This window comes from Manis javanica, chromosome 1 (assembly GCF_040802235.1).
Source record: "Manis javanica isolate MJ-LG chromosome 1, MJ_LKY, whole genome shotgun sequence".
Classification (NCBI taxonomy): Eukaryota; Metazoa; Chordata; class Mammalia; order Pholidota; family Manidae; genus Manis; species Manis javanica.
Window position 1 is genome coordinate 235,964,449 of NC_133156.1, and position 15,967 is coordinate 235,980,415.

Consider the following 15,967-nt stretch of genomic DNA (forward strand, 5'->3'; position numbering starts at 1 on the left):
AGCTCAGTGAGCCGCGGCCCAGTAGGCTGCCAGAACTAGGACACTGGGAGCAGCGGCCCCCTTTACTGCCTATGATACACGTAGCAAGACTGATGGAGGCAGTTCTGGACCAACAGACATGTTAATCCTTTAAGGGGGGCCATGGAAAGACTCCAGAATCCGGCCGTGCCAGAGTTAGTGTTGTGAAACACCCAATTCACAAGGGTCCCAGAGGCAGAGTATCTACAGTTCATGCAGGTGGGAGGCCCACTAGGCATACAGACTGACACAGCTTGCACTCAGTAAAGCACAGCCACTTCCATGAGTCCTGTTCACATCATCATGACATACATGACCTATTTGAGTCTGGGCTCAGTCTGCAGAGCCAGGCCATTTCTGTTGTGTGGCAGGCACTGCCAGATGCTTTGTGTACACTCCTGCGTTACTTAATCCTACCGACTTCATTTCATTACAGCTGCCTCTCAGCAGGGGCCTTCTGCATTATCTCTATGCCAGTGCTGTGGCGACCTTTCACAGGCAGATGGCTATGCTTAGTGACATAACAGCTTGTCCATGGTCACCCAGCCTGCAAGTGCTGAGTCTGGATTCTCAGGGTCACAGGGAAGTGCCATGCTCATCTCACGAGGCCCACCTGGAGGTCACAGCTCCTTTCAGGACTAAGACTGACACCCGGGCAACCCGGCCCCAGGTCACTATGCCTTACTCCACCAAACAGGTAGCTCAGGGAGGACGGCATCTCCTACAAAACACGGCCTCAAACTCAGGGCCCTCCTGTCAGACCCTCAAGGGCCCTCTGGAAACAGCAGCTCAAGTGGCCTGCCCCCCCTGAGGAAAGACCCCCAACCCCAGGATAAATCAGGCCCACTCAGAAGCAAGCACACATGGGTAAGACATCTGAGGCTAGTATCGGGCAGAGCAGCCAGCAGACCTGAGAGCTGGGCAGAGAGGGCCGCACCTGGAACGATTCTCAGGCCAGGTGGTCAGGGTCAGCTCTGCCCCTCCCAGACCTGTGCCAGGACCAGCCCCGACTTACCCACCACTCCTGGTCCTCCTCCCCATCCACGATGATCACATCCCCCTCGGAGAATGTCAGCTCATCTGGGTTGTCAGCCACGCAGTTATAGAGGGCTTTGACCCGCTTGGGCTTCAGCTTGGTCTGAGGAGAGGAGGGGCCAGAGGTTAGTGTGGCAGGGAAGTATTGGCCCCTGAAGCAGGGGGACCACTTTGCTTTTAACTGGTCCCAAGTGTCCCAACCACAGGCCTGGAAACCCACAGATGTGAAAACGGGGCGGGTTAGAATAGCTCAGGGGCCAGGGGCTCTTCTAGGAGGAGGCCGGAAGACGAAAGCTAAGGGGTCCCTGCCGAGTGCAGAGAGCAGAGAGCATGCAGCTCAGGGTGCGGTGGGGTCTATCCTGGGCTGGGCTGGAGGCCAAACCCACCAGCTGGCGAGCTCTGGGGTCATGTCCTGCCCAGATTCAAACCAGGTATCTGGGAGGAAGCCTCCTGCCCACCAGCGAGGGGAAGAGAGAATAACCCGCTGTGCTGGCCAGAACAGAGGCACAAAAGGGGGACTCGTCCTCTTACCGTCTGCGACTTCCTGGGCATGGGCGCTGGGGGCTGCAGGACCACGGTGCTGGACAGAAGACCCAGAGCTTCTGTTCCAGAGAGATCCACTGCTTTAGGGCCAAAATAAATCAATTTTACAATACTCCCCTCAGTCATGACCATGAGATATGAACAATATAAAAGCTACAGGGTCATATCTGAAAGGCGAACGCCCTGAGACCGATCTGTTGAGGGAAAAGTTCCTCACAGGCCAGGCCAGAGAACCTCGGGAGTCTGTGCTACTTTTGCAGAGTATCCCAGGTGTGCACGTGTCAGCATGACAGGTGCTGGCACCTCCTCCACAGGCGTTCAGATGGCTCCCAGGGCCTCCCTGCTCACCCCCATTAGCAGAAGGGGGCAGGACAGAGCAACCCCAGGAGAGAGGCGTCGGCAGCTCTGAGGGGGCAGGGTGGCTGCTGAGTGCAGGACAGCTGAGCCCTGATACAGGGTTGGCCACAGCTGGGAACACCCACGTTGTCCCTACAGACCAGGTGTGGAAAAAACCCCAGTTCCAAATGAAATCATTACCAGGTCCTCTTGGTTGGCCTTTGTGGATCAGTGGAGTTGACCTGTCAGCTCTATAAAGAAGGAGAAATAGGTTTACTGATGTCTGAGGCCTGAAAGGCATCTGCCCCTACCTCGCCCTGTTATAAAGGGACCATCTGTGTTCAAGCTGCAAACAGGTCAGTGGATTTTTATCAACTGTCACTCAATTACCTCTTTTTGAGAGGCTCAGAGGACAGTGCTAGACCCAAGGTTCCCAATACAAGCAAGGCTCTTCCCTGTCTGTGTAGGTCTGCAGGTGATGACCCAGTCCAGGGCCGGAAGCTGGGTACCAGCCACTGGCTCTGCTTCCAATGAGCTCAGCCATTCCCCGTGGTCCCTTCCCTGTTCGGTTCCGGGGCCCTGATGGCTCTGCCGGGACCTGCCCAGGCACTGTCGGTCAGCATCACCCACACCTCTGTACTCCTGCTTCTTCTCCTGCCCGTGCTCATGGCTCAGGCCTCACCCAGGAGCCTTTGGGCCCAGCACATCCCAGAGCCACAGGAAGAAACCAGGTAAGGGAGTCAGTTCTCAGGGCTAGCAGGCAGGGTCTGTTGACTCAGACTTGCCACTTGGCAGACCTGAATAAATGGGTTCCTGTGAGTTGGCATTTTCATCTGCAAAAGGTATGACACCAGTTCTGTGATCTCTCAAAATGAGGACAAGTGACAGTGTTTGTGAAGAGTCAAGAGAGAGCTCCATCTCGAGTTCCCTGGTGAACCTTACTACAGCCGGCCCAGAGCCAGGGACACTCCCGGGGCTGACACATGCCAGGGTTGGGGGGCAGGAGAGGATGACTGGGGGAGAAGCACAGCAGGACACTTGGCTGCAGCCCACTTCTGCCTGAGCACTTCCTTTGAAGCCCTGGGTGAAACCGATGAGGGCCCTTAGAGCTCAGTCTCAGAACGAAGGTGAGGAAAACACAGCAGTGATTTGTTCATATTTTCAAGGAGCCAAAAAGGCATAGCAAGTGAAGGCCCTGCCAACCTGACTGGTCTCTCCATCTGATTCCCGGCAGTGCTGAGACAGAAATCATGCCGACTGTAGGCCCCCTCACCGTCAGCCACCCGGCTGCAGAGGCTCACGAGACAGCCTGATACTCTTAAGACACCAGGCAGCAACCTTTTTCTTTAAAGGGCCAGACAGTAAACGTTTTAGGCCCTGTGGTTATAAGGTCTATGATGTGACTACTCAACACAGCCACCACTGCGTGAGAGCAGCCATAGGTAATGCGCAAACCAACAAGCATTGCTGTGTTCCAGTAACACTATTTATGGGCACTGAAATCTGAATTCCATATATTTTCACGTCATGAAATACTGTTCTTTTGTTTTTTTCTGACCACTTAAAAATAAAAAACCATTCTTAGCTCATGGGCCATACAAAACAGGCGGTAGGCTGGATCTGACCTGTGGGCAAGGTCTGCCAACTCCTGCTCAAGAGAACACATGTGAAATTCCAGATTTGCACCCGGGACACAGAGGGGTGGGGTGCTTCCTGTACAAAGAGGACACTCTGGTGAATCTCTTGAAAAGAGAGCGGTGACGACATGCTTCCATCCACCCAAACTTATCTTGGAGCGACCCCAACATCATCTGCTTGCCTCTCCCCACTGCTCCTTTCAGCCAGAGGAGATGAGAGGCACTGGTTCCATGGAACAGAGATAACCAGGCAGGACTGTCCTGGAGAGGGCACTCATCTGGCAGCCCAGTGAGAACTCAGTCCTGAGAACCAAGGGAGCAGCAGGAGGCCACTGAGTAGCTGGACAGAATGGGCCTGGCATGTGGCACAGCACCCACAGATCTCAGGGCTCCCCAGTGGCTGCCGGCACCAGCTGGGTCCCATCAAGAATTTCAACGCATGGTTCGGTCTCTTACAGCAGCTCAGAAGAAGTGAATCTGAGGGTGTCACAAGGGAAAAGAAGCAAGCTGAAGCATGGCACAGACCGCAGGAACTGAGAGAGAGAGAGGCACAGCCTGCAGCCCTTTAACACGGACTTGAGAGCATAGTCCTTACAGCCTAACTCAGGAACTGATCAGGTTTTGTTCACGCTGTTTAAAAACATCAAGGCAAGGACACGGATGTTTTATTTTAGAAAAAGACCTTGTAAAGCAGCATTAGACAGGTAGAGAACCCCAGACTTGAGGGAAAAGCCTCTAACAGAAGTGAAAACAAAGTGAAAAACATAGAAGAAACAAGTCATGCAGAAAAGCAAAAGCTAATAAAATAAACGAACACCCCTCTCAAGCCCATTATTAATGTGCGATGAGAGAAAATGATCCCATGAAACAAATTAGATGCTATTAACTTGAAAATTATTTAACAGCAGGAATGAAAAACTCAGCAAAAGAACTGGAAGACAAAATCGAGAAACTCTCCCAGAAAGTAGATTTAAAAAGCAAGTAAGCAAGGAACAATGCCAGAAAGGGAAACTAGAAAGCGGCAGAGCTGGCCCCTGTATGGAGCCGCAGCGAGCAGGCTGCCCAGCGGGGGCTGCACTTCCAGCCCTGGCCTCTAGGTGGGGCCATGGGACTGGCTCCCATCAAAGGAGCAGAGGCATCACTGAGGTTAGCTCGCCTCCCCAGTCTCTTTCCCTTGGGAAGTCACCCCAGGCCCAGGAGATAAAGACGGTGTAGCCAGAAGCAGAAGAGGTCTGAGTCTCTGACTCACCCCATAGGTCTGCTGCACAAGCAAGAATGTGGATACCCAGCCTTTTGTGGGCAAAAAGTGAACCTCCCTATGTTGAAGCACTGAAATTCAGTGGTGGGCTGCTAGAGAACTTAGCCAACCCAGTAGAAAGAGAAAAGATGATTCACGTAGAGCAGAGGCCAAGGGGGGGGTCTGAATTATATTCAAAGAACAGAAAAAAATAACAGTTATAGGCATTAAAAAAAATCAATGCCATTTCTGAGAACTGAATGATGTAGTTTATATCCTGAAAAGGCCCCATCATCTACCTGGTGGCATGGATGAAAACAGACCAAGCCTAGGGAGTCATCCTGAGCAGGAACAAGAGGCCTGATGGGTACATGAGTGGGACTAGGAAGGCATCTGCCTGACTGGGGACAGGGTGGCCTGGTGGGGGAGTGAGAGCACCAGCAGGCTGGGGAAGGCCCTCCATGTGGGGTCCCAGGTCTCAGCAGGCAGAGGCAGCTTCTGCACAGAGGAGGTGGGGGCAGACAGGTGAGATGTTTCCTAAGGTACTGACCAAGCAAGTAAACAGGGGAGCCAGGTATCTCACCATCAGAAGAGGGACTAACAGATACAGAGAGGGAGAGAATCAGAGTGAACCCTACAATGTGATTAAAACATTGCCCCCAAATCTTTACTGAGAGCTGGAGTCTGTGACCACCTGGTGCCACTGTACTGCCCCCACCCCACCTCTGGCCCAGTCTGGGCTCTGCCGCTGCCTGACCAGTAACATCTTGCTTCATGATGCCCTGCCCGACTCCAGGGCCAGGCCTATCTCTTAAGCTTGTTCCTGATCCCAGTTACCATGAAGTGAGGAAGCCCTCATCACACAGAGAGGCCACATTCATGCAAGTACTCCAGCCAACAGCCGCAGGCGGGGTTCCAGCTAACACCAGCATCAGCCACCATAGTGGAGGGCAGAGGCCTCTGATACCAGCCTGCAGCTGAAGGGTCACTTTCTGTGTCAAACCGGACCCAGCCTTTGAGTCTTTTCAGCTATGGCCCCAGAAATCCCAATAAAATGGTCGTGTCTTCTAGCAGTAAGGTTTGGTGTGGTTTCTTTCTACAATAATTTAAATGAAAATAGTGTGAACTCATGGATTTCAATATAGATAGAGATAGGGATATAAATGTTTATATGTGTGTATATGCATGGATGATTATGTATGTGTGTGTGTATCCCTAGTTCTGACCACTCAGAGGGCTGGTCTGGGAGCAGTGACACTCCAACAGCAATGAGCACACAAAGCATCCAGATCTCGGCTTCTAAATATCACTGCCACTAACAGGAACCATTTTCCATGGTAAGAATCCAGATTGTGAGCCATGGATGGGATCCCTTTGCAGTAAAGGGTGTTATTTTAACAAGTAGATAAACTTGAATGGGGTCTGGAGACTGGAAGGTATTAGTGTATACATGTTAATTTCCTGATTTTACTGGTTGTATTATGAAGGAGAATGTCCTTGTTTGATGGAAATACAGGCCCCACATTGCAGAAGGTCCAAGTATGCTCAATAACCTTTTGAGTCAGCAACAGAACTCAGAGGCCTTGTGTCCTGAGGACTTTAAATAACTCCAAATCCCAGTGTCTGTACTAAAGAGAATCTAAATTCATTATGTGGATATAAGATATACATTTGTATGAAATGTTACAGTTTAAAATTTTTTGATAAATTATTTTTAAGACACCTGAAGCCTGATGAATTAGTTATGTAACACTTGATTCCAGATGTTACAGTGGTAGAAATGTTGGAAATTTCAGATGTTCATACAGAAATCTCAGCAGAATAATAAACGGGGCCATTGCCACTGGGAAGTTTCTTGGGGGCAGGAAGCATGGGGATGCCGATTTGGCCAGGCCCCGGGAAGGAATTTGAAGAGGGGTGGTTACCCTGGAGTGGGCCTCTTCTGAGGGAGGCGGCTGGGTGGCTGTGGCGGCAGGGGTGGGGGGGCAGCTTTGCTCAGTGGGGTCCCAGGCTGGGCTGGCTTGCCCTGCTGGCTCAAGGCTTCTATCACACTGGGTGTTTTTGCTACTGGAGGGGGTGGTGTGGGAGCCGAGGGATCTGTGGGGAGAGAAAAGGAGAGAAACACGGGTCAGAATTCAGGTGTCAACATGCCCAGCCTTCTCGCCAAGGCTCTTCCCATAAGGGCTTCTTTTTTCTTGTCAATATTTCATAAAGGAAAAAACTACTCTCATTTAAGATTTTCAGGAAAAAGTATTGGCGGGGAGACCCTCCAAGCCTCTGGTTAGGAGTAAAATGGTTCTCTGAGCCCAGGTGTATTTTCTCAGCAGTGGGGAAGCCAACAGTCTTCTGCTCTCCACCCCGAGACTGGCAAAAGAGCAGCAGGAGGCTGACAGGCGGGTCTGGCGCAGTCCTGCCCCGGCCCCGCCACTTCCCAGGAGGTGGTGAAGAACCGACTGTGAAGGCTCCACAGGCTGGAAGTTGGGGAGGAGGAAGGGCTCATCGTTCCCTACATTTCACAGGCGAGGAGGATGAGACTCGAAGACGGGAGCCCTCACCAAGGGTTCCAGAGCCGGCAGGCCTAAGACAGGGATCTAGACCTCAGGGCTCTGCTTCGCCCCCTCGCCCTCCCTAAGCGTCCAGCTTCTTAGCCTCATGTCCTTCCTGCAGCGGCAGCCTGCCTCAGGACAGGGCACGACACCAGGGGCAGGCGGCTCCTCTCCCAGGCCTGCCACTGGTTGAGGAGGGCTCCTTGTTTCCTTTTTCTGCTTTAAAGGAAAAGTCAGAATGCCGACTCCAGCATGCGGACCTACAGCCCCAGACGACGGGCAGCACAGGGACTTCTGGGACCTGCTGTGCCCCCAACTCGGGGATGTGCCAGGCCCCTTGCTGTCTGACTCGGAGGTGTCCAGGCTGGGCCCCCCTTGCTCCACCCCAGCCTCTGGAAGACACTCCCAGACCCGCTTCCCTGCTCTGAAGGCGAGCAGGAAAATCCTGGGCAACTCTCTCAATGCTCAGTGCTTTCAAAACAAACCCAGAGCAGCAGAGCAGGAGGGGGACACAGGGGCACCGGGGGCCCGCCTCCTCGACCCAGGAGAAAAGCCCCTGCTCCAGCCCCCTCCCCTGGGTTCTGGCACTTCTACCCACATGTTGACACTGAAGAAAAATACATACCAGATCATAATTCAAATGACTGTGCCGAAATATTAAGAACCACCAAGTGGCCAAAGGGAATGAAGCCCTGTGCCAGTGCATGAAAGGAGGAAGTATTTCCGAAGTGGTTGGGAAGACAGAGGGAGAGTGAGGGGCCCCCGCAGGTGGGGTGCAACAGACGGGTGTGCAGCCGGGGGCGAGGCTGGTGGGGGGCGGGAACACACAGCGCCGGGCTCCTGGCAGTATCTGCACCAGGGGGCGCGCGGCTCCACAGCGCTCTCCCCACGTGGCCGCCGAAGGCACCCCCAAGCCATCCAGATCTACAAAGCCCACCGGCAAGGAAGGAAGAAGGAAACAACGTACTGGTAGATGTCACTCGAAGAGGGGGCAGCGGTGGATGGACAGCTGGCGGATCTGACGAAGATCGCTGCCGGCTTACACCGTCCACACCTACAGAGTTTGTCTTCCACAGGGCGTTAGCTGAGGAGGCTGTCTGAACTGCACACGCACACACACGCACACACACACATGCACGCACAAGCACAGAACAAAAACAGAAACAGAACACTGCATTATTGTCCTCTCTCTTATAAAATGGTATGATCCTTCTAGAATAGCCTTAAGACCAAAAATAGAATGATTTTTAAAAATTCTTCTCTCTGTTATCTGGAAGAGATGATACACACCAAAACAATGATGCTCCTGGAAATTACTAGCTGTTTTTCTCAATCATTCTGACTTTACTTCTCACATATAAATACGGTTTGAAGAGGGAAATGAGTAACGACAATGACATGTCCTGAGCACTGCCCTTGGGGTCCTGAACGTACGCTTGTCTCTCCCACCTGTAAATCCTCCCCCAGGGGTGTGGGTCACTGCCTTGCACAGGGAGAACCTGTCCCAAGAAGACAGAGCCCGGGGAAGGGCGGGTGCACATCAGAGGCATCAGGTGGAAGGCTCTCTCCCACCTCCTGCTGACACATCTGCGGGCTAAGCTGGCACCCAGCAGGCTCAGGTGACACTCAGGGAGATGGTGCTGCCCTGGTCACAGTCTTCTGCCCCACAAAGCTCTGTGCTCTTGCTCCCTGAGCAGCATCTGCTCAGGCACTAGGGTGACTGTGTCTGAGGCTGTGCACGGCCCGCACAGAGGGTCAGGCCTGGAGATGGAAATGGGCCATATGGCAAAGACAGGCCCTGGGGACCAGGGGAAGCCTTTGTACTTCTCTGCCCTGGCGCAGGGCATGACAACGTCGGCTCCCTTTTCTATTTGTGGTGTGGGGACTCTGCTGAACCAAGTACAGACTAGACAGAGAACAAGAGAGACCCTCCGGGCGGCTGGCAGGGAGGAGGCACCATCTGTATCACCAAAGGAAGACATGGGGCCGACCCTGCGAATGGTGAAGAGAAACAGGAGGAAAAAAACCCAAATCCTCTCATTCTAAGACCTCAGGAAAACAAGAATAAAGATGAACAGTGTTCCATTCCTTTTATGTGAACCAACAGAGCAAAAGAAAACCTTTTCTCATGTGACAGAGTCTGTAAAAGTCACCAAAGAGAGTGGAGGTGACCAAATCATTTTAGCTCCTGACTGACAAAGTTAATACATGCACACAGGATGTGGGAGGAGCTGGGAGAAGGCAGTGAGGCCCCCAAGGACTGACCACAGCTGCTGCCCTGGGCCCCCAGCATCCCCGGTGAGGATGACAAGGGAGGAGGGGCAGCCTCTGTCCTGCTCAGGGACCTCCCCATCAAGCCAAGGCGCGGCACAGCCGGGGAGGCAGGCACTGGTGCGGTGGGAACTGCGGGGCAGCCGAGTGGGCTACCTCGGGGGCTTAGCTGGTGTGCACCTGCTCTCCTCCTGGGGGTCTGCTCCTGAGGGTATGATTCAGTGGCCCAGACAACAGGCTCATCGGCCTTCTCTTGGCCTTGCTGAGTGCCAGGGGCAGAGCTGCACGGGAGGGTCTGCGAGGCACCAGGGCGAGAGCGGTAGAGGGGCCCGGCCCCACTGTGAGCACAGACCTGGTGTGATGGCACGCTGCTGAAAGTGCTCACCACCACCCACCTCTGCTGACCTCCCAGAAAGCCCTGCTCGCAGGCCGTCTGCGCCCTGGCTCTGGGACCACCAGCAGCCCCCGGCCCCTGTAGCGCCCGGACAGCATGGCCGGGCAGGCTCCTGCCCTACTTTCCCACAGGAAGCCCTCTGGAGGCCACTGGCCCCGCCGGCAACCCCAGCCCAGAGAGGAGCTGGCCACTCGCTGGACCTCTCTTCAAGGAGGACAATGGCCAGCCGGTCTTCAGTGTTGGGCAAATTACTTGACTTTGGGGGGTTTCAGTTTCCATTTTTATAAAAACAAATGACAGCTCCTGTTGAGTCCCACTTGTATGTTGTGAGTGAGTGCAGCAAGCTGTGGCACTCCAGGCTCCCCAGAAAGGCGGGACAGGAGCCTGCCAGGCCATGCTGTCCAGGTGCCACAGGGGCTGTGGACTGCTGGTGGTCACAGAGCCAGGGCGCAGACTGCCTGCGAGCAGGGCTGCTTTCCGGGAGGGCAGCGGAGGTGGGTGGCGGTGCGCACTTGCAGCAGCGTGACATCACGCCAGGTCTGTGCTCACAGTGGGTGCCTCGCAGACCCTGGCACTCAGCGAGGCCAAAAGTAGGCTGATGAGCCTGTTGCCTGGGCCACTGAATCATACCCTCAGGAGCAGACCCACAGGAACTGCTTTGTCATTTTATAATTAGGCTGAGCACAGTTCCTCAAATTAGCATCCTTTTATCCTTCATTTCATGGGGAACCTGGAGATAAGAAATAATCCCAGGTGCCACACACTGGCAAGTACAGGCCAGGGAGAAACAGACAAGGAAAGGATGCAGGCTAAGGGAGGGGCTGTGAGCAGTGAGAAGCAAGGAAAGGCACCGAAGGTGTGCAGGAAACACCTCAGGGAATAGCGTCGTGAGTGGGCCCATCATCTCAGGCCTACATGGTGGCATCCCCGCATTCCCTGAATCACACAGATGCCACCCCTCTGCCCAGAACAAGAATAGAGTCAAGATACTCCACCACCATTCATCATCCCAGAAGGGAATTACTTTAGGACGTAAACAATCTAACTATAAAACAGAAGAACCAGATGAAAGTACCATCCTGATGCTGGCTCAGGTGTCGTCTGGGGGCAAGGCGACCAAACTTCCCCAAGAAAAACCCCAACAACAGCCCTTGTGCACTGGCAGGGCCACCACAACTCTGTACCTTTGGCAATGTTCCTCGGGGGGAGTGGGGGGGCACTGGCATTGCTGGGGGCCACAGGCTGCGTGGGCGGAGGGCTGCCGCTCAGGATGGCTCCATACGTCTCGTTCTGCAGGATGCTGGGCATGAAGCTCCTCTGTTTGTCCTTGGCCAGGCTGGCGGCATCTCTGGCCAAAGACACGGCATTAGACTGCAGCTGGTTGGACCCCAGCTGGTAGAAGCTGACAGGCCGGTCTTCTCGCCGACTGGGACTGGGCTGCAGAGGGGTGTGAAATGCAGACACACTGACCTCCTGGTCACAGCGTTCAGTCTGCTGGTGACCACTTCTCATACCCCACTTCTACAGCCTGGTGCGTCTGTGGCTCTCAACTGTCACATGAGAGCTGCAACTTACAGCTCAGTCTATGTCACTTAGTGGAAACACATACACTCACCCCCAAAAAGCCATGACTTATAATCTACAATTCTCCATTCTGTGAAGGATTTAAAACAAGCTATTTCACCTTTACTAGGCAGAATGATTGAAACATAGCTCTGCATTTTCATGATATTTCTCTTCACATACATGATTTCTTAGATGACAGAACAGTACAGCCGCTCTGGGCACCTAGCTGCCATTGATCCCCAACAGCTAAGCAGTGAATTCAGGGCAGATCAATGCTTTCTTTCCATTACGAACTGGAACTCTTGAAATTCCTCTAATTCAGGGGTCAACAAACCATGGCCCCTGGGCCATCACCTATTTTTATAAATAGAATTTTATTAGAATACAGCCATGCCCAGTCATTTACATACTATCTATGACTGCTTTCAAGTCACCCTGGCAGAGCTAAGTAGTTGCAACAAAGACTTATCATAAGCCTAAAATATTATATGGCCCTTTCAGAGTTTGCTGACCCTTTTTCCACCTGACAGTCATGTGTATTGAATCATGACTCAGGGAAATTAGATCTAATTTCCATTTCAAATGTCAGCTTCATTATAACAGCTATGACTTTGACCTAGTTGCTTATCCTGGCTGACCTGTTAAATGGGTACAACTGTAACTGCTTGTCTAGCACAGTGTCAGGAGCTTGGCAGGCATCAGCATCAGCTGTTGCACCCACCCTCCCCTCATAGGACCACTTGCCCAGTCGAGGCTCTGGCCAATGAGACGATCAAGTCCAGCTCAGGTGTGCAGAATGTATGGCTGGTGGCTCTTCACACACAGTATTAAAGTCTAACATCACCCAGGGCCCTGTGAGCTGCCCAGAGTCAGTGGGTGAGTGTTAGCGCGTGCTGGGGATTCTCACGTGGTCTGTGCCCTCTGCTGAGTCGCTGCCCCTGACGAATGTGGCAAGTGCCTGATGAGGAGGCACCACTCTGGGGCAGCTGCTCACACTTCCTCCTCTGTTTAAGGTAGGTAAGCATAAAGGGAGCCAGCTCTTCTCCCACTGATAACACTTTATAGCTGACTTAGTGAAGAAGTTTCTTATTCTAAGAAATAGTAAGTATAGATATTAACTGCTCCATAAACAAGGATAGTCCAATAGGCTTCAGAAATGCCACACACACACACACACACACACACACACACATATACATATATAGCTAGACATCCTCAATACACATCAGGTTACTAAAGTCCCACAAAAATAAAAAACTTTACATGACATTCCCCATTAATTTCATAGTGGCTGGGAGTGTGGGCTTTGGAGTCTGTCTGCTTGATTCTGCCTCTCAGCTTGAGACTGGTGTTCAGCTGGCAGCCTTCCAGGGGACCCCAAGTGTGCTAAGAGTGTCATCAGAAGGGAGCTGGACTTGAGGCAAATGCCCTCGGGCCTGACCCAGATGGCCTTTCAATAGCATGTCACTGCAAGAAGTCAATCTCTCCTGAGGCTTCAGCGACCCTATCTGATAAAGGAAAGAGTTGGACCAACACGCTCTAAGGGTCTGTTTAGGATTTCAGTTGAGGATGTAAGATCAGCTAGGTGAACATGATCACCAATACTGGGGGAAACCTGGCTCCTTATCGCAACATCCACAGTGAATGAGCTTCCTCTAAAACCCAGCAGTCAAAGGCCCTTTCCTTCATACAAAAGATAAGCAGCTACCTATGATTACATAACTCAAAGCCCTTTATATTAACATGTAGAGGAGCTGGGAGATAGGAGGCAGTTTGTGGGAAGTTTGAAACCAAAACCTACTGATATCTATGGAAGCAAAAAGTAAACTCTTTCTTTTCTACAAAACAGCTTTCTGCTCTGATTACAGGCTAGGGCCCACATTGCTCTGAATGAAGCTTGTCATAAAACTCCTAACGTTTTACAACCTGGCACAGACCTGCAATTTCTCATCCACATCATCATCACTTTCATCCAGGTCTTCATGGAGCAATCGCCATTCATATTCGACGTGCACATGGGAATTAAACCTTCCAGATAAGGCTTGGGTCAGCTGAGAAGAACAAAAGATTGTCGGTGATGCTGCTCAGGCACTCAGCCACCTGCAGCGGGCATCTCCCCAGTCATACAAAAGACAGCAGGCAGTGGCACAGGGAGGTCAGGACCCCTGGCTGGGGAGGCAGAGATACCGCACCCTCGTTCAAGTCCAGCCAATTTAAATCTCTGGGTCTCAGGTTAAGACCCTCTCCCTAATTCACAAATGACCTTGAAACTCAAACCTGATAACTCCCATTAAGTGCTTTGTACATCTACTGTGTGCAGGCAAGGGATATATGAGATCCAAAGGATGACGGTCAGCCTGTGGGTACCAGCAACTGCACACGGACACAAACTCAACCTATGGAGAATAAACGTGTCCACTAAATGTTAACCCAGCCGTTTTTGACCAGCATGAGAGAATGATGTGGACAACTATTTTTTCAAGGAATGTAGATAGCCAATTCCATTCTAGATTGCTTAGGTGAAAAGTTAATTCATTAGATAAAATGGGTGTCTTAGCACCCATTAAAGCTTAATTTTCTCCATAGCCAGAGAGCAGCTGTGTGACCTTGGACAAGTTACTTGACCCTTCTGTGCCTATTTCCTCATTTGTAAAATAGGGATAGTAGTAGAAACCATGGGATAAGGTAGTTATCAAGATTAAAGTGCTTAGACTAGTACCTGTTACTTAACCTACATGTCTTCAGCAGTCACTATGAATAGTTGTACTTATTGAACACTTACTATGTGCCCACTGTTTTACAGAGCTCAACAATAATTATGCCACAACCTTGCACAGTGATAGAGCTGACTTCACCATACAAATCAGGGAGTCCCAGTGGAAAGAGCTGGCCTAACTTTGCCAAGTCACAGCATTCTGCAAGCCCACATCTGCCTGACCTGGTGAGCTCTGTCCACTGGCCACCCTGCTGCTTCTTCTAAAATGGGAAAATATGGTGCAGAATGACCCCAATGATTTGGGGATAGGGAATAAAACCAGAAGTCCAGCTGTGGCGAGCTTCTACATAGAGGTGAGCCAACAGCTCATAGATTCCAGAGAATAGCCAAAGTGGTGGCAACCTCCTGGCCTCTGCTCCACAGCCCCAGATCACACAGGCTGCTACCAACATGGCCAACCAGCAAATACTGACTTGGGTTGCTTGCAAGTGTGACTGTCAGAGTGGTGGTCACCTCCTCTCTAGAGACTCCCCATTACACTTTCTCCAAGTCTTCCCACCGGGACCCATGCCATGGGGCTCAGAGAGGTGGTCCTCATGGGGCAGGCCAGGCTTGACCCAGGAGACTCACCAGCTCCTCACAGCGCTCGTGCCTGAGGCGCCTGGCAATGTCCAGCGGCGTCTCTCCTGACTCATTAGCTAAAAGGCAGGACAACAAGAGGCCATGTTATGGCAAAAACAAGCAAAAGCCTGACATTGAATGGCAGTTAAAAAGAGATACATTGAAACAGCACTGAAGTAAATTGAACGTGACTAATGAAATCCAGATAGTTTGACTTAGCTGGGTTTGAATTTGTCTTGTAATTGCATGGACCTGCAGCAGTATACAGTCAGTAAGACCTTTAACACAAGGTCTGAGTTAATCATGAAAACAAATAAAAATCAATATGCAAACTACAGGTCATTGCATAAAGCAGCCACCATAATTCTCTAACCAAGAAGACTGCTACTCTAGTTCCTGGCACCCAATTATAATCAACTTTACACCTCTTTTTAAGCAGTATGTAACCTGAAATTGCGTTTTTTCTTCTAAATAAGCCTCAGACAACAAGGTTTGATTATTACTTTTTAAACAAGAAACTCGGCTCAGGCAGGTGCTGCTTTCTTCTGCTCTCTTTACTATCTGCTCAATGGTTCTTCAAAAACACTTCCCCTTGACATAATCCCAGCTGGTGCCCTTGGCTAGGCTGCCTGGCTGATGGTCAGTACGGCACGGCTCCAGGGTAGAGGGATGGATGAAGGCCACACAGATCAAGGGGTCCCTCTCAGAAGTGACTGGGTGCCAATGACAGGAGGGCAGTAAATAGTCTCCCACCAGAAACCTTGCAACCTGGAGCCAGGAAGAGGCTAGATCTGGTTCCAGGTGGGTGAGAAGCCCCAAACCTTGTCCACGTTCCCCTCTGTATCAGGGACAGCTGCAGGGCCTGCCCTCTGCCTCTCACAACCCTTAAAGTGCTTCTGAGTGATGGAGAAGTGCTGGTGAGGATGCGCCATGCTGCTGCTCAGAACATGCACAGAGGCCCCCTCTCAAGGGCAGGGCTTCCCCTAGCCCCGGCCAGGGCCCCGCAGCAGTGCAGGAGCTACACACAGGAGACAAGAGGCGGCTCAC

The 15,967-nt window shown here is 51.9% G+C and overlaps 1 protein-coding gene across 5 annotated transcripts in view; it reads right to left on the minus strand.

Moving 5' to 3' along the window:
• ASAP2 (ArfGAP with SH3 domain, ankyrin repeat and PH domain 2) overlaps positions 1-15,967 on the minus strand; it is a 161,526-nt gene that overhangs the window by 3,238 nt on the left and 142,321 nt on the right. The window contains exons 20-27 of one of the 5 annotated variants that reach the window (XM_073216809.1): positions 14,930-14,997; positions 13,521-13,634; positions 11,202-11,454; positions 8,320-8,454; positions 6,732-6,903; positions 2,134-2,183; positions 1,585-1,673; positions 1,034-1,156 (exon numbers count right to left, since the gene is read on the minus strand). In XM_073216809.1, the coding sequence (XP_073072910.1) occupies positions 1,034-1,156; positions 1,585-1,673; positions 2,134-2,183; positions 6,732-6,903; positions 8,320-8,454; positions 11,202-11,454; positions 13,521-13,634; positions 14,930-14,997 (1,004 nt within the window). Of the gene's footprint in view, positions 1-1,033; positions 1,157-1,584; positions 1,677-2,133; positions 2,184-6,731; positions 6,904-8,319; positions 8,455-11,201; positions 11,455-13,520; positions 13,635-14,929; positions 14,998-15,967 lie in introns of all 5 variants that reach the window. The other 4 variants (XM_073216807.1, XM_073216811.1, XM_073216824.1 and 1 more) reach the window with 4 other exon arrangements.